The sequence below is a fragment of the Kogia breviceps genome, chromosome 7 (assembly GCF_026419965.1).
Source record: "Kogia breviceps isolate mKogBre1 chromosome 7, mKogBre1 haplotype 1, whole genome shotgun sequence".
Lineage (NCBI taxonomy): Eukaryota > Metazoa > Chordata > Mammalia > Artiodactyla > Physeteridae > Kogia > Kogia breviceps.
Genome location: NC_081316.1, coordinates 11,890,259 through 11,917,477, shown reverse-complemented (window position 1 = coordinate 11,917,477; position 27,219 = coordinate 11,890,259). Strand labels below are relative to the sequence as shown.

The window sequence follows — 27,219 nt, the reverse complement described above, 5'->3', positions numbered from 1 at the left end:
TGTAATTAAAATTACTTGTACTTGGGAATTCCCTAGCAGTCCAGTGGTTAGGACTCAGCTCTTTCACTCCGGAGGGCCTGGGTTTGATCCCTGGTTGGGGAACTAAGATCCCACAAGCCATGGGGAGCGGCCAAAAATAAATAAATAAGTAAAATAAAATTACTTGTACTTGTCATTAATTAACTTATTCCGCATGTATACGGAGCACTTGACCATACGCTATATCTGTAATGGAAACTTAATTCTAGTTGAATAAATAACCCCTACCGGAGACCAGCAGCCTGGATCCACCCAGCAGTTTCTAAAGTGTGAGATAAAATTGCTCCTTTTATCAACTATCATCAATACTTGGGCCTCTCAGCAGCCTCCAGAGAGCTCCATCTCCCAAAAAGGATCTCGGAGAGCCTCACTAGAAAATAGGAACCTGGTCTCCCTCCCTCCAGGAAGGTGAGTTAACAAGCATTTGTTGAGTTTCCTGTCTTTGGAGGTCTTGTAGAGACCCCCACTGAGGGGATATATCCCATGTATGTGTGTGTACAGAGACGCATGAGGGTGTCAACTCAGTTTGCTTCAAATACGTACACGTGCTATGGAAATGGGATGAGGCTGCCACCATGGGATGGACTAAGGGAAGGTTTTGGAAGCTGGAAACACCTGTTTCCTGAAGCATGGGACACAGGCCCCTAGCCCTCCATCATAACATGCACTTTTGAGACCCCTGGAATTTGTACAGGGATTCCCCACCCAAGACGGCCACACGTTGGGTTTGAACAGGCTCTAACAGGGCAGCCTGGGCCACCTCCCGGGAGAGGACATGTGAACTGCGAAGAAAGAAGTCTTGGGTCACCCACAACCGAGGTCCAAAACCTGTTATTACCAATAACTGGCTGTGAGACCTCTGTCAAGTCCCTTACTGACCTGAGTTTACCTGTAAATGGTAATAACACCCCATACTCTATGACTTTTACGAGGCTTGGAAGAGTTCACACGTGGAAAGCTTCTAGCACAACACAGGGCACACAGTAGCGCCTAATAAGTGTCAGTTTCCCCATCACCTAGTTGTAAAGACGTGACGTCTAGAAGTGTGTGTTCCCGTCCGCGGAAGGCGCTCACACAAAGGCTTAGTCAAGAAGGTCGATTCTGCAGCATCAGGACCACCAGGCTTCTATAACCGGTTCCACCTCATGCTAATCGCTGAGCCTTAAATACTGGGCTCAGCATCTCTGAGCTTCAATTTCCTCATCTACAAAACAGGAACAAAAGTGTCCACCAGGGCTTTTGTGAGAATTAGATAAGATAATAATTTTAAGTTCCTTACACAACGAATAGCACATGATAACATCTCAATAAAGCAACCATACATAAGATCCACCAAAGTCATCTTCTCTAGAGCTTTAATCTGGATCTAAGTACCCTTAAACAGGAAAAAAAAAAAAAAAAAGATATAGAACTTTTAGAGCTGAATGCAACCCTACAGATTCGATCATCAAATTCTCTCACTTAAGAGATGGGTAAACCAAGGCCCAAGACCAAATAATGAGCTACTGGAGCAGCCAGGAATAGAACCCAGGTTTCTTGATTCCCGTCTTCCCGTGCAGAGGTTTTCCCACTGTAGCGTGCTGCCTCCAAAATATAAAATAACAATGGCAACGAAAGCAACAAAGTTGAGTCCAGATCAGAAAATTCCAGAAAGAGGCCATCATCCCAGGTTATCTGAGTCGCGGGATGCTGGAACCAGGCTTCTCTGGAAGGGGATCTACCAGATCCCAGGGCAAGGGTCCTTCCCCTCTGACGCATCCGTGCTCTTACAGACCAAGAGGCCTCAGGGACCCCAAGGGCAAGGAAAGCACATGATGCGCTCTATCTTCAGCCCACATGACTGGGTACAGCCAAGAAGAGAACTCTGGCATCTTTATCAAAGCATCAAGGCATGTGATAATAGGAACTTCACAGGAACTGCAACATCAGCTGCAGTAAAAAACGTACGTGAGAACCGCAAGCCCCACCATCCACTTCCTCTCCCCCAGCCTCCTGCTGCCTCTCCGGCCAAGAGATGGGAGATACCACCAGTGACTCAGGCAGCACTGAGCTCGAATCTGGGCTCCATCCCCCGCCCCCCACCCCTCACATGCACCCCAAAACTCCGTTAGGACAGCCAGGGCTATGACTCCCTCTCTGGACACAGTGGAAAGAGTTCGGCGGCCCAGAACTCAACTCAACCTGCAATTCCTCTCACTCAACCTCACTGCCTTTCTCTCAACTGCCTTCTCTGTCATCCTTCGTCTGTTCGACTGTGGGTCCCTCTTCATCAGCTCCTTTAATAAAAATAGTTGCCACCTGCAGAGCCCCCAGGAGGTGCTGGGTGGCCGCCACACTCTGGCTGCTTCATGTACGCTGTGTCAATGAACCCCTCCCAAATTCTGTCACTGCGAAACTGCAGGGCAGAGAAGTTCTCATTTATTCATGGCCTCCCAGCTACTGATGTGCAGAGTCGGGGCCTACGCTTCGGTTGTTGGTCCTGAGCCCTTGTTAATTCCACTGCAGCGCACTCACAGCAGCCCAGCCCTGCAGAAAGCAGGGCTGAGAGAAAGGCGCTGGGGGCCCTGGGGACAGCACTTGTCTCCACTAAGCCTGGGTTTTCTCACCAAGTAAGGAGCTTAGCTTTCCAATGAGGCTTTGTGGAGCCCCAGGAGACCTCCGGGGTGCCTCAGAAACCACGCCGGGCGGGGGCGGGGGGGACTTGCCTGGTGGCACAGTGGTTAAGAATCTGCCTGCCAATGGAGGGGACACGGGTTCGAGCCCTGGTCCGGGAAGATCCCACATGCCGCGGAGCAACTAAGCTGTGCGCCACAACTACGCAGCCTGCGCTGTAGAGCCCATGAGCCACAACTACTGGAGCCCACGTGCCGCAACTACTGAAGCCCGTGCACCCAGAGCCCGTGCTCTGCAACAACAGAAGCCACCGCAATGAGAAGCCCGTGCACCGCGATGAAGAGTAGCTCCTGCTAGCGGCAACAAGCGAAAGCCCGCGCACAGCAAAGAGGACCCAATGCAGCCAAGAGTAAACAAATAAATGTATATTAAAAAAAAGAAGAAACCAGCGGGGGGAGTCGAGCAGGTTGGCCTGCACCCCCTCTTCAATCTGCATTTACACTGAGGTTGAATATAAGATTTCATTTTCAGAACGAGGCCTCTTACCAAGAGAGAAAAAGGAAAGAAGGGGGGGCGGAAATAGGAAGGGAGAAAGAAAGAAGCAAGTTTAGCTAGCTGGAAAACTACCAAAGTAAATGAATGGATGCCTTCTAAAGAAAAGGGAAAGAAGAGGGGGTCCCCTCTCTCCTTTACAAGTTAAAACACGGCTGCAACGTACGTCTAAATCATCAGCAATTCCTTAAGGATCATTACAAATCAGAGCGGCGAGATAGAAGGAATAAAGAAAGAGACCAAAAAACAAAACACCATCCCAAATGAAGAGGTCACCGTTTACTGGCTCTCTGATGCCCTCCCTGCCTCAGGTGTCAGACCCCAGAAAGATGAGAGGGTCCCCGGACAAGAGGGGAGACCCAGGAGCCCTTGAGAAAGTTTTGGGGCGAAGGAAATAAGAACAGAAAGGATGGGACCAGCAGTCTGGACTAGGAAGGAGCATCTGGTCCTGATTTCCCCCTGTGGGGTGTATTAAAGGATTGTGGCCGGTGGGAACAGGTGAGCACAGATTCCCACACCTCCTCCTCCGAACATGTAAATAGCTCTTTGCTTGGGGCTATAAACTCTTCTTTATCAACCCAGATCTTCACCCAATAAATCCTATTCAAAGAGACAAGGACGCGTGATTTTTCTTGTCCCTGCAGCCTACTTCGCCCACCAACCTCCTTCCAGGATGAGGGACTGTGCATTCCCAGAGACAAATACCACCACGTCCAAGGATTCCAAACCCACACTCATGCCCGTGCACCCTCGGCCCAACATCTGGTTTTTCCAGTCTCTCTTCTCTAATTAAAAGAGCCAGAAATTCTGAGTAAGTGTCAGCTCTGAACAGGCACTCAGTGTTCTCTGTTCCCCATTTGGGAGTCAGACGGACATTCTCCTATGCCCCTTCTCCCTCCTACACTGTGGTCTCTTCCAGCAAAACCCTCCCAGGGGGAACGCTTCCCCTTTCCACTGACTGCCTCCTCCCTAACACCTGCAATAGAGGAAATCAAGCGATAACGGTACCCTGGGTGAGCCCCGCACTTTTACTTTCAAGATGTTGTTCTGGCTGAACAGTTTGAGGCAAGAGTTGGCCCCATTTGGAAATGAAGACACCGAGGAATAAACCCAAGGCCAGTGAGTCGCTGAACAGCTGAACAAGAGGCAAAGTCCCTGATGGCCCCGTCCATGCCTTCCGCCATAACAATGACACCACCAGATAATATGCGTATTTTGTTGCAGGCACTCTTGTGGTTTCACACATATTATTTAATTCTCACGGCAACCTTATGAGGGACAAATAGGACTTTCTCCATTGGCAGCTGAGACAACTACTTAATTAGATTAAATAACTTGTCCCAGGTGACTCAGCTAATAAGTGGCAGAGGTCTGTGGGTGCCAAGAGCCCCAGTTCTTACCCTCTACACTCTATTTGAAGATGCCCTTCCCATGCTGGATCAGAAACACGCCCTCACTTATTTCAAGAGATGCTGCAATGTCAGTACAACTAAACTGATCGAATCTATATGCATGAATGAAAAAGATAGCAGTGCATATAATCCCATGAATGTGCAGGTATGTGGAGATATATCTGACTGCCTGAGTTGAAAACCCAGCTCTGCCACGTAAGTAGCTGTGTGACCTTAAACAGGTGAATTAACCTCTCTGAGACTCGGTTTCCTCGTTTGTAGCATGAATAATCTGCTCATAGATCTGTTGTGAGGATTAAATTAGTGAATGCATGTGAAGTGTTTAGAGCAATGCTGGGTACATATTAAACTCCCAAGACCATGCCATGCAGACAGTTTTCTCTAAAAAGTGTTTCTGCAAAAGATGCAACTCTAACGCCAATTCTCAGAAGGTGGCAGCAGGACCCGTAGAATGAGCTAAATTGTAGCTCATTTCTTTGAATGAAGTCATTTCTCTACTATATGGATTTAAAGAAATAAACCTCCCCCTGAATTTTGCTTCTGTGACATTCTCACAAATTTTGACCTTTACTACTCTCATCATCATTCATTTCTAAATAGTCTGTCATTTCCATCTTGGTTTCTTTGGAACCCAAGTGTTATTTTATTTTATTTATTTATTTTTTTTTTTTGCGGTACGCGGGCCTCTCACTGTCGTGGCCCCTCCCGTTGCGGAGCACAGGCTCCGGACGCGCAGGCTCAGCGGCCATGGCTCACGGGCCCAGCCGCTCCGCGGCACGTGGGATCTTCCCGGACCGGGGCACGAACCCGTGTCCCCTGCATCGGCAGGCGGATTCTCAACCACTGCGCCACCAGGGAAGCCCCCAAGTGTTATTTTAAAAGGTGGTTTTAAATTTCCAAAGTGGGTAAACCTGGAGAGGACTATGATTGTTTTGTTAATTTCTAATTTTATTATGTCAACATCAGGGAGCATGGCCTACAGGGCTTAACATTTTGTGGAACTGACATTTTATTTATGTCTTAATACATGGTAGTTTTTAATCTTCTACGTGTGCTTGAAAAGATCTTGCATTCCATCTGTTGGATACAAAAATCATCAAAGTTTCATCCTCACGTGCCATGTTAATTCCTCTGCTTTTGTTTCTCAGGACCTAGGTCTAGAGAAGGAGCAGTGAAAAGGGATGGACGTTCATCTAAAGAGAGGAAGGAGGAAAAACAAAACAAAAATGCCCTGTGGGCAGATGTTACCTATACTGATGAGTAGTCCGTGGTTAGGGAGGTTAATTCATCCGGAATCACACGGCTGGTAAGGAACAAAGCCAGGGCTGGAAGCCTGCTTGCTCCAACCCAGAGTTCACAGCGGATTATTTGAAAGAAGGCTCTTGGGGTCTCATAACCACCCTCGCCTACTACACTCTCCTTCTCACTCGCTACAAGGTCCCATCCACAATAACAGATCCATCTGTCCATTTACTCAGCCAACAGTACTTATTGAACATCTATCATTTCCCAAGCAATAGTACAGCACGCTGGAGAAGCACAGACCAAACTCAGCACCCCCTGCCCTCTGGGACCTCATGGTCTCCAGTGGGGGGCAGACAGGCACACAGGTCATTGCAATGCCACGTGGTAAGTGATGACGGCACTTAGCACAAGGAATTGTACACCCAGGAGAAGATGGGGCACCCGACGTCTCCTGAATTCAGGGCGGAGCCCAGGGAAGGGGGAGGTGTTAGAAAATGGATGCAGAGGTGACTTCTCGGGGAAAGTTTGAAGGTTGCATGCATGGATTTACGCAAAGGATACCTACAGGAAGTCCATTTGGGGTGAGAAGACCACACCTTTTCCTGCTTTCCCTCTCACCCCAGGCACATTCAAGGAGATTCAAAGATTACCCTCTTCTTCTTCCCCACCCCCCCACCATAGCCTTCTCCACCTTTTCCTGACTTCCTCCCCCTCCTCCCACTCCCCACTGTCCCCTCAGCACCCCACAGTATCCAGTTGCCAAGGATACAGAAAGGAGGACGGAGCTCACAGTGTCTTCTCTGGTCCATCCTCAGCCTCCTCAACTCCCTTTCAGCCTCTGCCCCACAAGCCCCTCGCCCTCACTGTCCTCCCAGAGTGCTTCACGAATGGTTATAATACCTAACAGGTACTGAGCAGCACCCCGGGATGAGGACTCTAAGATACGCGCCTCATATTTATTTACCAAGGCGTTTAATCTCTACAAGGATCTTCTGGGGACCCTCCCCACCTTGCAGCTGAGAAAACTAAAGCATAAAGATGCAAGCAGGGCTTCCCTGGTGGCGCAGTGGTTGCGAGTCCGCCTGCCGATGCAGGGGACACGGGTTCGTGCCCCGGTCCGGGAAGATCCCACATGCCGCGGAGTGGCTGGGCCTGTGAGCCATGGCCGCTGAGCCTGCGCGTCTGGAGCCTGTGCTCCGTGACGGGAGAGGCCACAACAGTGAGAGGCCCGCGTACCGCAAAATAAAAATAAAAATAAAAACAACAACAATCATTTAAAAAAAAAAAAAAAAAAAGATGCAAGCAACCTCCCCAAGACCATGCAGACAGTGAGTGCCAGAGCCAGGAGGAGAGCCCAGGCAGTTTGCTGCGGAACCCTTGTTCTCCACCACCCTGGAGTGATGCCTCTTCACAGCAAACCCCACCCCCAGCTGTAGCCTGCAGCCCGCCCCCCCACCCCCCCGCAAACATCCAAAGCACTAAAACACAGATGCTGTACCAAAGAGGTCGTGAAAAACAAGCAAAGACTGAGAAACTGTCACAGCTCAGAGGACGCTGAAGAAACATGACAGCTCAATGAAATGCATTATCTTGGGTGGGATCCTAGATCAGAAAAAGGGACATCCACGGGAAAACAAGTGGAATCTAAATAAAGTCTAGAGTGTAGTGAATAGCAATGTACCAAGGTCAGTCTCTCAGTTTTGACAAATGTACCATCATAACTTGAGATATTAACAATGGAGGAAACCCAGTAGACAGGAACTCTCTGTACTATCCTTGTAACCTTTCTGTAAATCTAAAATTAGTCTAGAATAAAAAGTTTATTTCTAAAAAAAGCAATCTTGCTGCTGTACCGCGTTGCCCCGACCCAGGCAGCTAAACATACCCAGATAGTACATGCTCCACTAATCTCTTTGGGTGGGGGCTGAATCTTACTCACGTCTCCAGATGGAGACAGGAGAATGTTGCCATGGACATGGCCCAATGCCAGAAAACAGGCTGACCTAACAGGGGAGACAGTGATGAGGGGAGGAAGCTACCAAGGGGCCTAATACAAAAGGCTGGAGGTAAGGCCCCTCGGGACTACAGAATCTCCCAGCAAGTTCATTTGTAGAATATCCCCGTTCATCCACTGGACAGCAAGGTTTACAGCTTTCTGAGCTGTGGGCTGGGAAGTGAAAACACAGGGGGAATGAGGCGTGTGTGGTCTGGGCTCTCAGAGAGGAGGATTTAACATAACATTACGTGGCTGCTTTTACATATCGACAAAAATAAAGATTTGTGGAAGCCCAGGGAAGGCCTGGTGAATGCCAGATCTGGAAGCTTCCTTGCAGCGATGGCATTGGAACTGAGCCTTGAGGGACATATGAGATTTTTCCAGGGGAAGAACGAGGTTGCTAGATTTTCACCGTGGTATCCACATCTTCTCCTTCACGGTCTTTCTGAAAAGGGGCCGCCCTCCTTGAGGTGTTGGGCTGGGGTGCAGCTAGAGCCTCGGAACTCACCCAACCTCATCCCGGAGGACAGAACAGTGACCTCTGGCTTCGTTAGCAAATTCATGGGTTCCCTGAGTAAACGCTGCACTTCAAGCAGGTAAAGTTTCACCAACCCAGAGGGGACGGAGTGGGAAAAGTCAGTCCTAGTGATGAATCGGGGGCATGTAAGGGCCAAGCTGCTGTTGGTCAGTCAATGGACAAGTGTTTACTAGGGAACTACCTTGCAGGGTGCTGGTCCTGGGACCCCAGAAGAACGTTCCATCAGCCATCGCATCAAGGGCATACAGTGTAGCTGGGGAGATGATTATATACAGTGTCGTGTGATATAAATAAGCAGGACAGACTTGTTCAATTCTTGATCTCACCACTTCCCAGCTGGGGAACCTCAATCCAGTCTGAGCCTCAATTCCCTTAGTTGTAAAATGGCAATAATATATAACACCATCTTGCCTTGTGGGGTTCAGAGGAGTAGAGACAAGGTGTGCAAGGCACCGAGCCCAAGTCCTTTCCGACAGTAAGTAGCAGCGCAATAAACGATCATTGTTACTGCAGTTGATACGGTGACACCAACAAGTAATAGAGCCATCGATCTTAAAGACAACGGGACCTAGGAGGCAAAAGAGTCCAACCCATAAAAAACAGATGGAAGGTGGTTTCAAGCCCACTGCATGGTAAGAAAAAACCCCGCTGACTTAACAGAAGTATCAATAATTCACTGCAAAGCAACATGCAGCCCACGAGGGCTGCCGGCACGGAGGGGGCATGTTCTAGGCTGCGCGTTACCTGTAAAGTGAGTTTGGGAAGATGGGCAGGAATTTTGACAAAAGGGGAAAGGAGCCCTGAAGGGAGAGAAAACAACCTGAACGATCGTTTCTCCCAGGGCTCTAGCCAGCCCCTGGCCTCCCTGCCCCCCTCCCAGGAATAAAAATAACACTAATCCCCTGCTCTCAGCCAAGCATTTTCTCCCTCTGGCTGATGGGTCTGTAATCCCTACTCAATCCCTAGGGATTACATCCTAGCCCTGCTCCTGGCAGAACAGCTCTCCCAGGGGATGAATCCTGCCAGGGAGGAGGAGGTGAGGAAGGAGCCACCGACCAGTTAGCAATCTTATCCCCAAAGGGTGGAATCTCAATGGAGAGAGTTTCCAGGCAGGGTGTTACAACCTGGCCGTGATCCAAAGCACCTGGCACCTAGTAGGGGCTCATTAAATAGTCTTGGAAGGGCTTCCCTGGTGGCGCAGTGGCTGAGAATCCGCCTGACGATGCAGGGGACACGGGTTTGTGCCCCGGTCCGGGAAGATCCCACATGCCGCGGAGCGGCTGGGCCCGTGAGCCATGGCCGCTGAGCCTGTGCGTCCGGAGCCTGTGCTCCGCAACGGGAGAGGCCGTACCACAAAAAAAAAAAAAAAAAAAAAAAAAAAAAATAGTCTTGGAAGCAATTAAGCTCTAAAGGGGACGTACAGCTCCATGTTTCTGATGGCTATACTATAACCGTGCTCCTGAGGAACTCAAATGGGGCAACTTCAAGTGGGGAAGGAGGCCAAGGACAAGCCATTTAAGATGCAGCAAGACACAAGACAGAACAGACAGAGTGAAAAAGTCAGTCTGGTCTTTAGGGCCTCAGGTGGTTGATTTCATTAGCGTGTCCTTATTGGCGCTGGCTGTGGAGGAACCAGTAAACCCCAAGATGTTTCCAGGTCTGTACAGATCACTCTCCACAGGGATCCAAAGTCCTTGCCCTCCGTTCCATACATCTCTGCTTCTCTATGAGCATCATCTACCTTTGACGTTGGGGGTTCTCGTTTCATGGAATATACCCCTTTGTTTTCCCTATATGACCATGTATTCTTTCAGACGAGGACTTTGTATAAGAACTCTGCCTAGAATTCCCTGGCGGTCCAGTGGTTAGGACTCGGTGCTTTCACTGCCGTGGCCCGGCTTCGATCCCTGGTCGGGGAGCTAAGACCCCACAAGCCATGGGGCGTGGCCAAGATAAATAACTCCGCCTAATCGGATGCCCAGCAGGATGCTAGGCACGCAGAGGTCAAAGAGCACCGATCGGTCGATCGATCGATCGCGCTGTCTGTGTGAAGCACTCGCCAACGGGAGAATGGGTGAGAGAAGCCAGGATCCTTGCCTAGCTTCTTAGGAGATCCCCCGTGCCTCGGAAGGAATTAGATTTCAGCCTTAACACGGACTTGAGCAGGGGCGTCACTTCTTCTGGGAAGAGTCCCCGGCCCTAACGCCCTGTCCCCAGGGGCTGGCCAATAGGGTCTTCCTGCGGTTGCTTCTGTCCCAAGGGTGGGACACTGTGTCTGTTTCTTGTGTGTCTCCCTAGCTGACTGTGACCTCCCTAAGGCCCGAGAGTATGCATTCATCAGCATTATTACCATCCCCGTCCCCAGCACCTATCAGAGGGCTTAGGACAGAGTAGGCGCTCGGTTTCTTTGTTTTGGGGTTTTGTGGGGTTTTTTTTGGCTGCATTGGGTCTTCATTGCTGCGCACCGGCTTTCTCCAGTCGTAGCGAGCGGGGGGGGGGGTCACTCCTTGTTGCGGTGCACGGGCTTCTCAGTGCGGTGGCTTCCCTTGTTGCGGAGCACAGGCTCCAGGTGCGCGGGCTTCAGTAGTTGTGGCACGCAGGCTCAGTAGTTGTGGCTCCCGGGCTCTAGGGTGCAGGCTCAGCAGTTGTGGCGCAGGGGCTTAGTTGCTCCGCAGCATGTGGGATCTTCCCGGACCAGGGCTCAAACCCGTGTCCCCTGCACTGGCGGGCGGATTCTTAACCACTGCCGCCACCAGGGAAGTCCCCCTGTAAACATTTGCTGAATGAAAAGAGGGCCAGGCAAGAGGTTCCTGGATGGGAATTGTCTGGGCTCAGCAGATCCAAAGTTCAGCTGGAGAGAAATCAGGAGGAACCGCCTTGTGAGACAGGCTGGGTGTAGGCACCGCACATTCCTGGCAAGCCTGTCTGACGTCCCTGAAAGGGCAGGCTGCTGGGATGGCCAGCCGGGAGGAGCCATGCAAGAGATAAGATGAGTCAGGGCTTGTGACTGTAGCCTCTGGAAGGTGTGCCCTTCAGTGTGGATGTTTTCCCAGCCGGTCAAGTTTGGGGAACTCGAATTTACTGTGGTGGGTGATTATCACAGATTATCTCGTTTCACCCTCAGTGACCCTATAGGGAGGGTACGATGATCCACTTGACAGGAGCAACTCTGAGACCTCAGTCCTATGGACTTCAGAGCCTCCCAGTGCTTGGGACAGGCTCACAACAAAACCTTTCTAGAAACACACATCCTCAGAGTTGATGGAGGCCTTGAATCTCCTCATGTGCTTCCCCTCCCTCCAAGAACACTCAGATTCCTACAACATCCAACATCCCAACAAGCTGCTTGCCTCCCTCCCATGTCCTGCCAGCCCAGCCCAGCCTCGGGCAGCTCTGACTACCAAAAAACGCTTTCTACAGAGCCCTCACATCTGCCCCGTCAGCCTCGCTTCTTCAGGTCTTCTCCTCCTATCTACACGGAGCAGAGCTAATCCCCTGCACGTGACAGCTCTCCAGCTATCTGAAGGCAGTTAACGCCTTGCCTCCCACAGAGTTTAGAAAGAGCCCCACAGACAGAGACTGCACCAGCAGCTCAGGGTAAAATTGGTTTCATGCAGGTTAGCAAACGTTGATAAAAGGAATCAGAGAGACAAGATGGTTATCTTTTTGCGGGGGGGGGGGGGGGCGGGGGTGTCTCTCTCCCAGGGGAAGGAGGGGCTGGTTAGGGGAGCTGGGTCAGAAGCCAAAAGCCATCTAAACCTTAACAACAAGCAGTCTTCAAGAAAAACGTCAATATTGCTGGAAAGGGCTTCTGAAATCAACCAAACTCCTTGCTTTCCAAAGGAGCGCTGGAAGAGCAGAGAGGTAAAGTGACACCAAGGAACACAGCTCTTAAAGGGCAAAGCCACAATTGGAATCCTTTGAACCCACAGCCGGGGCCTCTTGCACAGTGTTACCACCCATCTCCCTGCTCCACAAGGCTGGAACAGCACCTGCGATGTCAGAACAGCACTGCCATCATAACAGTGCCGTCTACGATCCCACTTCCACCACATCCCCAAGAGGGAAAGGGAGAAACACAGCATTAGCTCCATTTTACAGAAGGTAACAGTGAGGCTCGGAGAGGCAAAGGGACTTGCTTGGGTTCCCCGGCAAAGTGAATTTATACTTGGAACTCAAAGCTCAGTTAAGGCTCTGTGCTGTCTGTTGGCAATGGCCGTTGAAAGGGCCGTGGGAGGGACTTCCCTGGCGGTCCAGTGGTTAGGACTCCACACTCTCACTGCCGAGAGAGCACGGGTTCCATCCCTGGCCGGGGAACTAAGACCCCGCAAGCCGGACATGGAATGGACTTCCTAACGCGAGGAAGGGCGCCACCTCCGCCTGCTGTCCGGTTCCGCATTGTTTCGCGACTGCCGGCTGCGCGCTCCAGGAAGATCTTCAAAACCACGCTCTTCTTCCCTTTCCGCCGCCCCAGTCAGCGTGCTCCAGGGCAAGAGGGGTCAGCAGCCTGGGTTCCTCCCCCGGCTGAGCCCTCACCAGCTCTGTGACCTGGGGCGTCCCTCCTTCCCAGTCTGAGCTCTAGTTTCCTCACCTTTGAAAACAGAGGCAATCAATTCTTTCCTGACAGCAAACGGGATGTTACGAGGCTCAGATGACAAAAAGCAAGTAGGAGGCTCACTCCCACCATTGGTGGCTGCGCCTTGGCCTCCGTCGCTTCCCAATCACCCCCGCCTCCTCCACAGCCCTACTACCTAGAGCAGGTGAGAGGGTCAAGAAGGTCTCAGCCAAGACAACGGAGGAGAAAGAAAAATAACTGTGACAGCAGCCCAGAAGTCCCTCACACTTGTACAAGGCTTTATTTTTCCAAAGAGCTTTAGCAGTGACGAGCGTAAGATTTGCCGTTGCTTAGCCCGGTATGTGCCAGGCACCGTGCAAAGGGCTGTGCACACTCTCTTGGGTTCAGTCCTCACAACTACCCATTTGACAGATGACAAAACTTTGGCTCCAAGGTTAAGTAAGGGACGGCTGGTAAGCAGTGGAGCCAGGAGGCAAACCCAGTTCTATCCAGTCCCCCGTTCCCCAACCTTCAATGTGCTTAATCACCCGGGGAGATTTATGAATAATCAGATTCTGATTCCATAGGTCCAGACGGAGGCCTAAGCTTCTGCGCTTCTGACAAGCTCCCAAGTAGATGCACTACCTTGTATCACGGGCTACATTTTAAATTCCGTTAAGACAGAGCCTGAGTCGCCCAATCCCCGGGGCTTAGCACTGGGCCTGCCCCATAGAATACACTCAATAATTATTTGTTCAATGAATCGATGAATGGTGGACTTAACCCGTGCTTTAACACTTCTCTATACTAAGCCCCATTATATCATTTGATCTCACAACAAATCTCTAAGGCATATCAATCTCCCTTTGACAGATAAGGAAACAGGCTCAAAAGAGTACGGAGCCTAAGGTTTTACAGCTTTTGTGCAGCAGAGCCAGAAACGATCTACCTTCAGATCCTTGGCCCTGACCACAGCTGTCCCAAGGATGGGGGTGGGAGTGGGAGGGAGCAATTAATAATTACAGACAGCTGGGTGGTGAGGCGCTGGCCCCCATCCAGGCACGTGACCAGCTCACAGCTCTGGAGGTCACCCACTAGAGCTGCTCTCCGGGGGCGAGGGCAGTCGTCTCAGCGTCCCCCAGGAGAGAAACCAGGAGGAGCGTGGGAGGAGGCGGGTCCTGGGCACAGTGCCAGGCAGCACTGGGCAGGTGGTGAGTGACCCCTGACCTCACAGAGAGCCCCGCTGGACCCAGGCACCCACCACCTCCCGCAGATCCCATCTCTAGACTGATGCTGTCCAGCTTGGGGGGCGGGGAGGAGACTAGAGGCATCCAGGGAAATTGCAGCCTAGCGATGAATCACCCGGCACATGACCCCAGAGAGGAGGGGTGGGTGCGTCTGGGGCTTGGGGAGGACAGGCCTTGCGCCCGCCCCGCACTCTCCCCGCCCAAACTCGATTTGGGGGAGCGAGGGAAGCCCCTCTCCCGCGCAGCTCCAGCCCCGCAGCCCCCGGCCCGCCCGGTTCCCGGGTGTGGCGGGACTCACGGCCTTCAGCTGCTCCAGCCGGTCCTTCATCCTGGTGCCCAGGCGCCCGGAGGCAGGTGAGCGCGACCCAGGTGAGCGGTCGTAAGTGGCGGCCGGGCCCGGCCAGGACGAAGGAGCAGGAGGCGGGCGGCGGCCGCGGGCGAGAAGGAGCGTCCGAGGCCACTGGAGGCTCCGCCGCGCCGCCCTCTCCGGCCCCGCCGGCGCAGCGCACTCCAAATCCGGTTCCCTGGCCGGCGCCGGAGCGCAGCGCTGATCCGCCCCGCGGACCCGCCCCTTACCTGGGCCGCGCCCCGCGCTCCTCCTTAAAGGGCCAGTGGCCCGCCGCCGCCCGGCCACCCTCCGCGCCTCTCACTCCACCTCCTCTAGCTCCAGGTCCCCCGATACACCAGCACTGGGAGATCCCGCCGCGAGTGCGTCTGTCTGACCTCAATTCCAGCCTTTCCATTCAACAGCCATTCACTACCTGTGCCGGGCTCTGTGCTAGGATCCAGCCCTCAACAGACTGATTCATTGCTAGGCGGCGCCAACATCCCGTAAACGAGGAACTAACTCTAAGACAACGTGATTTGTGCTGTAACAGGTGGGAGAGAGAGAGCAATTCATTCTGCCTGGAGGAAGGGCATTCCAAGTAAAGGAGTGCGCACGGTCCGGGGGACTGCGTGCTGGGCCTGAAAGAGTGTGTTCCTCGTGGAAATAACTGGAGGTGAGGCGGGGTGGGGAAGGCTGGGACGAAGAACTTGGACTTTATGATGTTGGCACTGGGGATCCTTAAGAGAAATGCAAGTAGTTCAATGATGAAGTCAGAACACCTGCCACTAACAGTGTATACCTTTGGAAAGTTATTGTTTCTCTAGGGGACTCCATTTCTGTATCTATAAATCAGAGATATTACCCACTTCCCAGTTTGCTGCGGGGCCTTGTTGACAGAGGAGGAATGACTGACTGATTCGTCACCTGTGGAGCAGAGCTGTAAGGGAAGGATGTGTGTATCGGAAAGCTTAAGCTTTCCTACCTGATCCCCTAGGTGAGTACTACCTGATCCCACTTTCTGAAAAGTGGGCGGTTTCTTCGCACGGCCCCTCCGTCTGTCTCCCCTCCCCGGCCCCACACCTCCACCCTCTCTCCCCTCTTCCCTGTTTATCTTCCTTCTTGGGAACAGACGACATATCCAACAGATATGGAGTGGAACACTCAATAAATAGGACTGACAGGCCTAAGATTCAATCCTCAAATCAGGGACAGAATCCGAGCTATGAGCTATGCATCCAGATTAAAGGGCTGTAGGACTTCCCTGGTGGTGCAGTGGTTAAGAATCCACCCGCCAGTGCAGGGGACACGGGTTTGAGCCCTGGTCCGAGAAGATCCCCCACATGCCACGGAGCAGCTAAGCCCGTGCGCCACAACTACTGAGCCTGCGCTCTAGAGCCCTCTAGAGCTACAACTACTTAAGCCCGCAACAAGGGGAGCAGCCACCGCAATGAGAAGCCCGTGCACCACGACGAAGAGTAGCCCCCTCTCACCGCAACTAGAGAAAAGCCCGCGTGCAACAACGGAGACCCAACACAGCCAAAATTAAATAAATAAGTAAATATATTCTTTAAAGGGCTGTCAATATTTTCGTAATTCTAACAGAACTTTGCCCTGTTCTGCAATCTTAGCGCTTGCTCCATGCTGATTTCATCCCCTCCCATGAAGATATGGTCTGTAATCCTCGCTCTAGGCCGGCACACTTCCTTCTACCCAAGGCGTTCGCTAGGTGAATTAATTTCCAGTCTTTGGTAAAGGGAAGGCTTCTGCGCCCCCCGGTGGTCAGAAATGGAAACGGTAAGCTAATCAGAAATCGCATTCCACCTCCTTTCCTTAACAACTTTTTGTTAATGGGGATAGCTAAGCTTCCGCGCTTCAGGAAAAGAGTCTTCTGAGGAGACAGATATGTGAACAACTCTTTACATTAGACGTCTGAAAAGGACCACAGGTAATGATCAAGGATGGCCATTCAGCCTCTGCCTGAATGCATTTTAATTTTTTCAGTTTTTTCAAACACTCTCAAGCATCTTCTCTGGTTGAACAGTTCCAACTGTTGTTTAAAAGTGTTTTGTTATATGAAACAAAAATTTCCCTTCCTATAACTTCCACCACTGTTTCTTGCTCTTTGCCTTTGTCCAAACATTTAAGAAATTTAATCTGTCCTTCACAAGACGGGCTTTCCATGAAGGGACAGTAGCTATGGAGCCACAGAGCGGTTGCTGACACATAGCCAGGAGGACTGAGTTCTAGACACAGTTTCTGCCACAAAACAGCTGTCACTTGACATCGCACAATCTATTTTCTCATCTGTGAGGTAAGGAGGCTGATCAAAACTAGTGATTCTCGAACTTTTCAAGATCAAGAGCATCATACATCCTTTATTTTCATTTGTGGATATCTTGTTTTGAATGATTCCATATCCCTTAGAAAATACATTTACTAGGTAATCAGAATTTGGTTTCCTCAAACTCATAGATGCAGAGAACAGATGATTGCCAGAGATGGGGGGCGGGGAGCAAAGTGGGTGAAGGGAGTCAAAAGGTACAACTTCAAATTATAAAAAAAGTAAGTCCCGGGGATGTAATGTAGAGCATGGTGACTGCAGTTAATAATACTGTATTGTATATTTGGAGTTGCTAACAGAATGGATCCTAAAAGTTCTTATCAAGGGTCCTCTCTGCTACTGTCAAACCTGTTTTTATAAACTCCTATTTTATATTTTATTTCGGTATATCAATCTTGAGTACTTTATTGACAGGTCTTCATTGGTAACCCCCTTCCCTATGACAGTACAGTGTGCACTCAATTTTGGAGCAAGGAAAATACATGTACTTGTTTTGTACCTGTAGTTTGGATATATCATTGACATCTTTGTGCTTTGGTCTTTCAAAAATTTTAAGGCGGTAATGAGGAGTCACATTTACAATCATCAATATATTCTCTACAATGAATATGCTCCCTTAATTAAATCATGACGCTGGAGAAAAAATGTTCTTATCAAAACACAGACAAAGTTGTAACTATGTGAGGTGATGGATATATTGTGGTCATCATTTTGGGATTAACATATACACACTACTGTATAGAAGACAGATAACCAACAAGAACCTACTGTATAGCACAGGGAACTCTATATTCAGTGGTGACCTATGTGGGAAAAGAATCTGAAAAGGAATGGGCATATGTATATGTACAACTGAATTACTTTGTTGTACACCTGAAATTAACACATTATAAATCAACTGTACACGAATAAAAATTTTTTTAATCATTATGTTGCACACCTTAAACTAATGCAATGTTATGTGTCAATTTATATCTCAATAAAACTAGGAAACGAAAAAGAAATTTGGTTTCCTAGGAGAGCATGTTTCCATGAAGGGAAAAAAAAAAAAAAAAAGACCTTTCGGTTAGCCTATGTGGCCATAACAGAAATGACCATTTGATTTTCCTTAACCTTTTTACACATTGAAAACAGCATAAAGAGCGCTCTTAACTGCACGGGGGGTCCAGGAACCCAGGAAGGGAAGCATCAGCAAAGTTCTCTTCTTATGACGTCCTATTCGAAGGGAGTTGTCACAGACTTCAAGCCTTTTTTTAAAAAACTCCTATTAGGTATGAACCCCATTTTGTTCATTTTCTATTAATATTTGCTCTTCCATGACAGGCAAAAGTCTGGATTGCAGCAGCTAGTTGTGTAAAATAAACTGAAGAAAGTCAAGTTACTGTGGGACAGGGGACCTGGGTGAGGAGAGGCCATGGGCTGGTGAGCAAGGCTCTGACGTTGAGCCCAGGTGGACCGCAGGGTCTCCACGTAGATGGACAGTGACTTACGGTTCCAGGCTTAGTAGGAGCCCCTCCTCTCTGATGTATTTTTATTTTTCTGCTCTAACAGGGTACTTGGTTTCCCACCATGTCTAGTGTGTAGCTGTTTCCCCACTAAACAAATAGAGCAAGATTAAATCAAGTGTTTGCATTTTGGCTATAGATAAGTCAGCCAACACTTAATTTCACCTTTACAAACAAACCAAAAAGAGGATCCTGGGCTTTGGGGCTATGCTTCCCTCTCTCTCTCTTTCCTCTAAGCCTGTTTCTTTCCCACTGGAGGAAAGCACTGAGCCTTACCCCACCTTGACCCTCAGGGCCTGCCGAGGAACAGGTGAGACCACTTTCTGGCTGTTGTACCTGGAGGCAGTGTCGCCAGGGTGTGGTGTTCAATGGAAAGAGATAAAGGGGCTAGAAAATGGAAGGGGAAGGTCCTTTCTGTTCCCCACAGCAATTCTTCCCCACTGCGGGGAGGATGGAGAATACGCTTCCGGACTTGCAGTTTTCACCCCCTTACAGTTTGTATTAGTCATCTATTGCCACATAACAAATTGCCCTAAAACAGCTTGAGACAACATTACCCTCTGGTTTCTGTGGCTCAGGAGTCCAGGTGCGGTCTAGCCGGGTGCCTCTGCCTCAAGACTGCAATTAAGTTGTTGGCCGGAGGCTGCGTCTCATCTCATGGCTTGACTGGGAAAGGATCTGCTTCCAAAGTCACTCACGTGGTTGCCAGCAGGATTCAGTTCTTCAAGGGCTGTACTTCACCCCGTGGGCCTCTTCCTAGGGCAGCTCACAACATGGCAGCTGAATTCCATCAGCCCAAGCAGGTGAGAGGGATCGAGAGAGAGAGAGAGAGAGAGAGAGAGAGAGAGAGAGAGAGAGAGAGAGAGAGAAAAGCCCAAGTGTTTTTGTAACCTGATCTCGGCTGTGACATCACTCTTGCCATACTGGATCGATTAAAAGAGAAGCACTAGGTTCAGCCCACACTCAAGGCCAGGAGATGACACAAGGGGCTGAAGACCGGGAGCCATCTCAGCCCCTGCCTAGAACACAATGCAAGTCCCAAGTTCATGCCGGAGTTATGCTCTTTCACCTTAGAGCTCTCTTCTCCCCTGTATCTGAACTGGACAACTCTGATCCGTTCTAGGACTAAGTATCCCCCAAACATGCTTCCCTGACAGCCTGGACTTCATTATAGCCCCGCCACACTGCGTAACCTGCTCTACCTCCTCTACCTTCCGCGAGCTCTGCGAGGTCAGCAGCCTTGTCTCTCCTTTTCACTAATGCGAACCCAGACCCCAGCCTCGGCCCCCAAAGCGTCACTCTAGGCGCTCAGTTAGGGTTTACCCAATTACTTAAATGAATCTTCTTGTCGTATGGCTCCATTATGTCTTTCTTCTGATTAGAATTCATCAGTGGCTCCTCATTACAAGATTAGGGAGTCCAGACTCCTCTTAGAATGGCGTTCAAGCCCTTGCACAGTCTGGCCCCAGCCCAAAGCTACTGTCACTCTCTGACACACACAGCCCCACCTTCACCCTCCCCAAACACCCACCTCTTCTCTGCATCGAAGATGCCCAGGATTTCCCACCCACCTCTGCCTGATTTGTCCTTTTTCCATTTCACGTCTGACAAATCTCTGCTCCTCCTTCAAGACCGAGGCCTTCTCCAGGTCACTCAGGTGGTCTCCCTTGGTCCTCTGCCCTCCCGCCCCAAACAGTACTTGTTCAGATCTCTTTTAAAAGCAAACCCTGGGTTGTCTTATAGCTCGTTGTTCACGTATCTGTTGAGAGCAACGACCAGGTATTATATTATTCACCTTCCAGGGGTACTGCGAGGTAGGTGCACTGCAATTATTTGGAAGATAGATCAAATAGTTGACTACTATTCTTACGTAATGTGTGACTACACATACACACACACACACACACACTCACACGCACATGCACACTCACACTCCCTAGGGATTCTCCTCTCCTCTCCCTAAGGAGGAAAGAAGATCCTTCCTGGATTTTAAAACTAAATGCAATTGCAACTCCCTGCGTCACTGAGCTGTGTGTTTAAAACAACGTGTTTTTTTTTTTTTTTTTTGTGGTACGCGGGCCTCTCACTGTTGTGGCCTCTCCCGTTGCGGGGCACAGGCTCCGGACGCGCAGGCTCAGCGGCCATGGCTCACGGGCCCAGCCGCTCCGCGGCACGTGGGATCTTCCCGGACCGGGGCACGAACCCGTGTCCCCTGCATCGGCAGGCGGATTCTCAACCACTGCGCCACCAGGGAAGCCCAAAACAACGTATTTTAAAGACATAGAGGACAGACTTGTGGTTGCCAAGGGAGAGGGGGAGTGGGGGGTGGGGAAGGGATGAAGTGGGAGTTCGGAATTAGCAGATGCCAAATATTATGTATAGAATGGATGAATGACAAGGTCCTACTGTATAGCACAAGGAACTATATTCAATATCCTGTAATAAACCATAATGGAAAAGAACATGAAGGATGTATCTATCTATCTATCTATCTATCTATCTATCTATCTATATATATATATAACTGAATCACTTTGCTATACATTAGAAATTAATACCACATTGTAAATCAACTACACTTCAATAAAATAATTTTTTTTTTTTTTTTTTTTTTTTTTTTTGCGGTACGCGGGCCTCTCACCGTTTGTGGCCTCTCCCGTTGCGGAGCACAGGCTCCGGAAGCGCAGGCTCAGCGGCCATGGCTCACGGGCCCAGCCGCTCCGCAGCACGTGGGATCTTCCTGGACCGGGGCACGAACCCGCGCTCCATGCATCGGCAGGCGGACCCTCAACCACTGCGCCACCAGGGAAGCCCTAAAATAAATTTTTAAAAAAATAATATGCTTTGTTTATAAAGATGTTTTATATCATGTTGTTTAGATGTCTTCCTAACACGAATCTCCCTATACCACATACCTATGCCTATGATTTAACAATATAAATATTTGCACCATATTCATTTGTTTTTATGTTTCTACAAACTCCTCAATCCCTGGAGCCCTTAAGCACATAGTTCTCCGAGGAGCCTGCTAAGGTAAGTGGGAAGACTCAGTGAGGAAGCCTCGTGCAGAGAAGCCTGCTGTTACTTCTGAGCTGCAGAAGACACGCTTGTTTCTTACAACACCTGTGAAACACCTATCATGAGTAACAGGATAAACATAGGGAAACCTTAGGTGAAAGGAATTGAACGCTTATGTCTTTAAACTTTTGGTATTTAAAAAAAAATGAGCCATCTAGTGTATTTCTCCATGTTGATGTTTGAATAACCATGCTGCATCTTTTAATATCCTTTTACAGTTTGGGGGGTTTTTTCCTTGGAGATCTCACAATAACTCAGGGAGACAGAGTAGATAGTATTGTCCCCATTTTATTATGCAACTGAATTGTCAGGAAAATGAAGCGATTTTCCCAAGCTCTTATTGGACAGTCATAGCATGTTGGGAGAGTGGTTTTGTGCCCAGGCTTTGGTGACCACGCTGCCTAGGTCAAATCTCAGTTTTATGTTTACTGGCTGTGTGACCTTGAACAAGTTACTTAGCCTCTCTGTGTCTCAGTTTCCTTATATAAGCAGAGATAATAATAACATGCATTTCGTGGGTTATGATGATGATATATGGGTTGATATATGGCAGTCATTAATTCCCGTATTCAATCACTGGAAAGGAAGCCTGCTAACTCATAACTACACTGTTTTCTCAAAGAGCGTGGGGAATTGAAAAGTGCCTGGAATATTTCAATCACTAGTGAAATCGCCCTCTTTTTATGCAGTCAGCCTTAGCCACGGCAGCATTTTTCAAAGTAGATTCAACACGACAAAATATTTCCTAAGAGATTCCAAGGAATAAAAGAGTGGTGCTGACAATTTAGAAAACATGCAACCTGCATCCCTCATCTTGGAGAGCCATGACTGCACGTTTGCCCGGTACAGGCACTGAATAAACCTGCAGTAAACCACTAGTTTTGCTTGGATCGGCGCAGTATTCTTCACATTTGTTTGACCGTATAATGTTTACTTCCTCCAAACACCTATTAGTCAACAGGATTGGTGTCCTACAGATAACAACACTGACCTAGTAGAATACTGCAGTCGAACATAGGAGGAGCTGCAAGCCTCTGTAAGTGAACCAAGGAAGATCCTTTTGGGTTCTCGTCTTTCAAAAGAGTAAGGTGACATTTCAGCTTCATGTAGCATGACTTCTGGTCATGGTTCCTGCCCTGTAGGCCTGTGATACACGTCAGAAAAAATAAAAGAAAAATGTCATGGCACACGTGTTATGCTTTTCCAGGTAGGGAAACAGAGGTTGTTTTCCTACGTAGCTGAGTCCCTTGTTTTTGTGCCCTCACAGTTCCCTCCTCCAGAAATGTCCTTCCTGCCCCTCTGCGTACACGCAGACCTGAAGACCTGGCGTGGTGCAGCTCATGTGCCACCTTCCCAATCAAACTCACCTGGATTCCCTTCACTGACCCTCCTTTGGGGGCTCATAGCATTGTATCACTTGGCCCTTGGTGTAATCGTGGTATGTATGTTCTCATATACTGCTAGGCTTTTTTTTTTTTTTTTTTTTTTTTTTGCGGTACGCGGGCCTCTCGCTGCTGTGGCCTCTCCCGTTGCGGAGCACAGGCTCCGGACGCGCAGGCTCAGCGGCCATGGCTCACGGGCCCAGCCGCCCCGCGGCACGTGGGATCCTCCCGGACCGGGGCACGAACCCGCGTCCCCTGCATCGGCAGGCGGATTCTCAACCACCTCGCCACCAGGGAAGCCCGTACTGCTAGACTTTTAACTTCCTTCCAGGCGGGAGCTGCCTCTGACTTACCTTTCCATTTCCTGTTCCACCTACCACAGTGGGAGCACGGTACACAGTAGAGTTCAATAAATCATCGCTTACTGTCTCTTTCAATGTTGTTGATTAAGTAAATCCCTCAGGAAGCAACAGGTAGAAGAATGAGTGAGCTTCGTCTACGTTACACAAAGATAGGAAAGCGTCATTTTCTGCTGCCGCTGCCTTGAGACAAATGATCATCATCAGGAATGCTTATCATCCTACTGAGACTGCTTGGAACCGCGTGAATGCGTTCTTTCACCTCCTCAGTGTATCCAGTCAGTGTCTGACGTCACAGAATTAGCTCTGCTTTACCTGAATCCACATTTGAACCGACACTACCTCTTTTCTACATCGAGGGGCTTAGTGAACAAAGCAATTTTTCCATATTATGCATACTTAGCATAATACATACACTAGTGTCTTAGTCCATTTGGGCTGCTGTAACACAATACCACAGACTGGGTGGCTTTATACACAACAGCAATTTATTTCTCACAATCGTGGATGCTAGGAGTCTAAGATTAGGCTACCGGCATGGTTGGGTAGAGGCCCTTTTCCAGGTCACAGACTTCTCATCGTATCCTCACATGGCGGAAGAAGCTAGGGAGCTCTAAGGGGTCCCTTTTATCAGAGCACTAATCCCATTCGTGAGGACTCTACCCTCGTGACCTAAGCACCTCCCAAAGGCCCCGTCTTTTAATGTCGTCACACTGGGCATTAGTAGTTCAACATGTGAATTTGGAAGGAACACAAATATTCAGACCATATCAGCTAGGGGTAGGCAAAAAGGGAGAATATGAGATAAATGTGTGTGGGTGTGTGCCTGTGTGTGCATGTGTGTGGGTGTGTGCAAGACAGTGAGAACGAGAGAAGAACAAATGGACAAAGGCAGAGGTATTTGGAAGCAGACTAATAGAGTCAGAGATTGAGATGGAGACAGATTAGCTCCAGGTATAAAGTTAAATAAAGAGAAACTAACAAAACTTTCAAACGCTAGTGCTTTCCCTATCACTTTTCCCTGGAAGATAATTTAGGATGAAAGATAAATAATTCAAAGCGGCACAGACTCACCATTTACATAATGGGAATCACGACTGGGATGGTCCTGGTTTGATTTGCCTCTTATTCTTGGCTCTGCCCCTGCCCATATGTGCAATGCTGAGAACCTGAGAACTACATCTGGAGAGAAGTCCAAAGCAGAGCACAGACTTTTCACCTGATGCTGAGGATAGTGACAATGACGTATACTGCTACATCTCCCTCTGAAAGTCACAAAGTAGGGACTTCCCTGGTGGTCCAGCGATTAAGACTCCATGCTTCCACTGCAGGGGGCGCAGGTTCAATCCTTGGTTGAGGAAATAAGACCCCACGTGCCCTGCGGCAAAATAATAATAATAATAAATAGAAGTCACAAAGTACTTCCACTTAATATATCTTTCGATCATCATAACTATCCCAGAATTTAGGTCTTGTGGGCGTTTTAATCGCTATTTTAGAGATGAGGAGTCTAAGAATAAGAAAAGGAAAATGACTTTTCAAAAATCATGTAACCAGGAAGAAGTAACAGTGTGAAACCAATGAACTCTTAGCCCCCGTCTCCCATCTTTCAGAGAGCATACCCATTTGTCTCTACTCAGCAATGTTACAGAGGAACATCCGGGGTGTTTGTTGTGTTTAGGATGACAGGTACCTCACCAATGCTCTCTTCAAAGCATCCTTGAGCTGTAGATATATCAAGGGGTTCAGCATAGGGGTGCCGAACGTGTAAACCACAGACACTACCTGGCCCCTCTCTGGAGAGGAGCTGGAGCCGGGGCACAGGTAGATGAGGCTCGCACCTCCATACTGGAGCAGAACCACGGTCAGGTGGGAGCAGCAGGCTGAGAAGGCCTTGTGCCTCCCCTCCACAGAGCGGGTCTTCAGGATGGCAGCCACGATGAAGACATAGGACGGGGTGATAAGCAGGAAGGAGATGGTGAGGACAGTGACACCAACCGCAAACAGTGGCCTCGTGGCCCCGGGTGTCTGCACAGGCCAATCTCATGACAGGAAGGACGTCACAATAGAACACACCGATTCCTTTGCTCCTACAGAAGGGGAGTGTTAAGATGAGCACAGCCAGCTGCACGGCCAAGATGAACCCCAACACCAGAGAGCCCAGGGCCAGTCGGGCACAAAATCACCAGCCCGTCACGAGGGTGTGACGCAAAGGGTGGCAGATGGCCACGAACCTGGCATAGGCCATGACGGCCAGCGGAATGCAGTCAGCGCTGCCCAGGAATATGAAGAAGGACATCTGGGCACCGCAGCCAGGCAGGGAGATGAGGGTTTTCTCCACGGACAGGGTGCTTGTCAGAGTCAGAGGGGCAACGGTGGAAGAGTAGCAGATCTCCAGAGCTGCCAAGTTGGCCAGGAAGAAGTACACGGGGGCGTGGAGAGAACGGCCAATCCAGATGATGAGAGAAATGGAGAGGTGGCCGCTGATGTTGACCAGGTAGGTAATCAGGAAGGTCACGAAAATCAGCATCCGTACCTCGGGGAGTTTGGAGAAGGGGTGGAAGTGGAAGTGAATCATTCCAGTCTGGTTTGCACCCTCCACGTACTCAATGCGTCGGGCCTGCTGATGGCACAGGCGCTGCCCCCTGAGGATAGATAAATGTCAGGACACGGGGCTCCTGCTGGATGACCCATTCAGCTCCTGGCCTCTCCCTTCCTTCCTCAACTAAAACCATCTTTACCTCCAAATTCTGCAACTTACTTCTACAACAGCTTTTTCGTTGTTGTAATCACCCAGAAGTAGCTCCCCACTGAAATCTTTTTTTTTTAATTGTGGTAAAATGTACATTACATAATATTTATCATTTTAACCATGTGTAAGTGTTCAATTCAGTGACACTAAATATATTCACAATGTTGTATAACCATCACCCCCATCTATACCCCAAACTTTTTTTATCATCCCCAACAAAAACTCTACCCAATAAACTAATGATCTCCTCCACGATCTCCTCCTCCCAGCTCCTAGCAACCTCAGTCCTACTTTGTCTCAGTGAATTTGCCTATTCTACGCACCTCATGTAAGTGGAATCATATAGTATTTGTCCTTCGGTGTCTGGCTCATTTCACTAAGCATAATGTTTTCAAGGTCCATCCATGTGGTAGCTTATATCAAAATTATGTTCCTTTTCACGGCTGAATAATATCCCATCGTATATGTGCGCGTGCCACATTTTGCTATCCATTCATCAGCTCATAGACGTTTGGATTGTTTGCACCTTTTGGCTATGGTGAATAATGCTGCTATGAAAATTGGTGCACGAATATCTGTTCAAGTCAGCAATGAAGTGTTCATCCACAGTATACTATTCCTAGACCACAAATCTCTATGCCCTCAATCCCTTGTCTGGTTGTCACTGACCAACAGTATGACCTTGAACAACTTGCTGAAGCTTTCTGCTTCAATTTCTTCATCTGTGAAGACAACAGTAGGTAGGATTTCTGTGAGAAGTAAATGTGTCTGGACCCTAGGAAACTCTCCATAAATGTTAGCAATCATCATTAATACTATTCTTCTTCCACCTTTTCAAGACCACCTTTGACGCCTCCAGTTCCCCCAAATAAGCCTCCTTTGGGCTTTCCCCCGTGCCCCATCCAACCAAGATCTATGGGCCATCTCTTTCATCAGTCTTTTACCAATACTGTCACTGTCCTTGGCTCCTTGATCTTCTGCCAACCCTGTTACCTTCTGTAATATCCAGCATCTTCATTCCAGGCTGAACATGACTAAAGAAGATCACAAAATTCTGCTGACTGGTGCCACGGTAGGGATAGAGAGGTATGATCAACCCCAGTGCTGTTCCCAAGGCTCTGAGTCAGCTGCTCCTTCGGGTCCCCACCAAGACCGGGGCAAATTTCCCTGGTCTCTTTAACCACCTCTCTTCTGCTACCTCCTCTCTCACCAACAGTCATGACCCAGCCTCCAACTTCACTGAAAAAAATTACAGAAGCTACCTGGAGGCAGCTCAT

General features: G+C 49.3%; 1 protein-coding gene, 1 long non-coding RNA gene and 1 pseudogene across 28 annotated transcripts in view; 1 reads left to right on the top strand and 2 right to left on the bottom strand.

Moving 5' to 3' along the window:
* The window catches only part of STX3 (syntaxin 3), a 96,513-nt gene extending 81,712 nt beyond the window's left edge, over positions 1 to 14,801 (bottom strand). For 12 of the 27 annotated variants that reach the window (XM_067037311.1, XM_067037313.1, XM_067037322.1 and 9 more), the window contains exon 1: positions 14,496 to 14,801. In XM_067037311.1, the coding sequence (XP_066893412.1) occupies positions 14,496 to 14,525 (30 nt within the window). In that variant the 5' untranslated portion in view covers positions 14,526 to 14,801. Of the gene's footprint in view, positions 1 to 8,576; positions 8,754 to 8,806; positions 8,964 to 14,495 lie in introns of those variants that run through there. The other 15 variants (XM_067037319.1, XM_067037330.1, XM_067037331.1 and 12 more) reach the window with 9 other exon arrangements.
* A 64-nt stretch (positions 14,802 to 14,865) lies between these two features.
* Positions 14,866 to 16,097, top strand: LOC136794466 (uncharacterized). The gene is made up of 2 exons (XR_010841257.1): positions 14,866 to 15,519; positions 15,655 to 16,097. It is a non-coding gene; the product is annotated as an uncharacterized lncRNA (long non-coding RNA).
* Positions 16,098 to 24,443: 8,346 nt separating this feature from the next.
* LOC131759721 (olfactory receptor 10V1-like) lies at positions 24,444 to 26,270 on the bottom strand (annotated as a pseudogene).
* Positions 26,271 to 27,219: the final 949 nt, after the last annotated feature.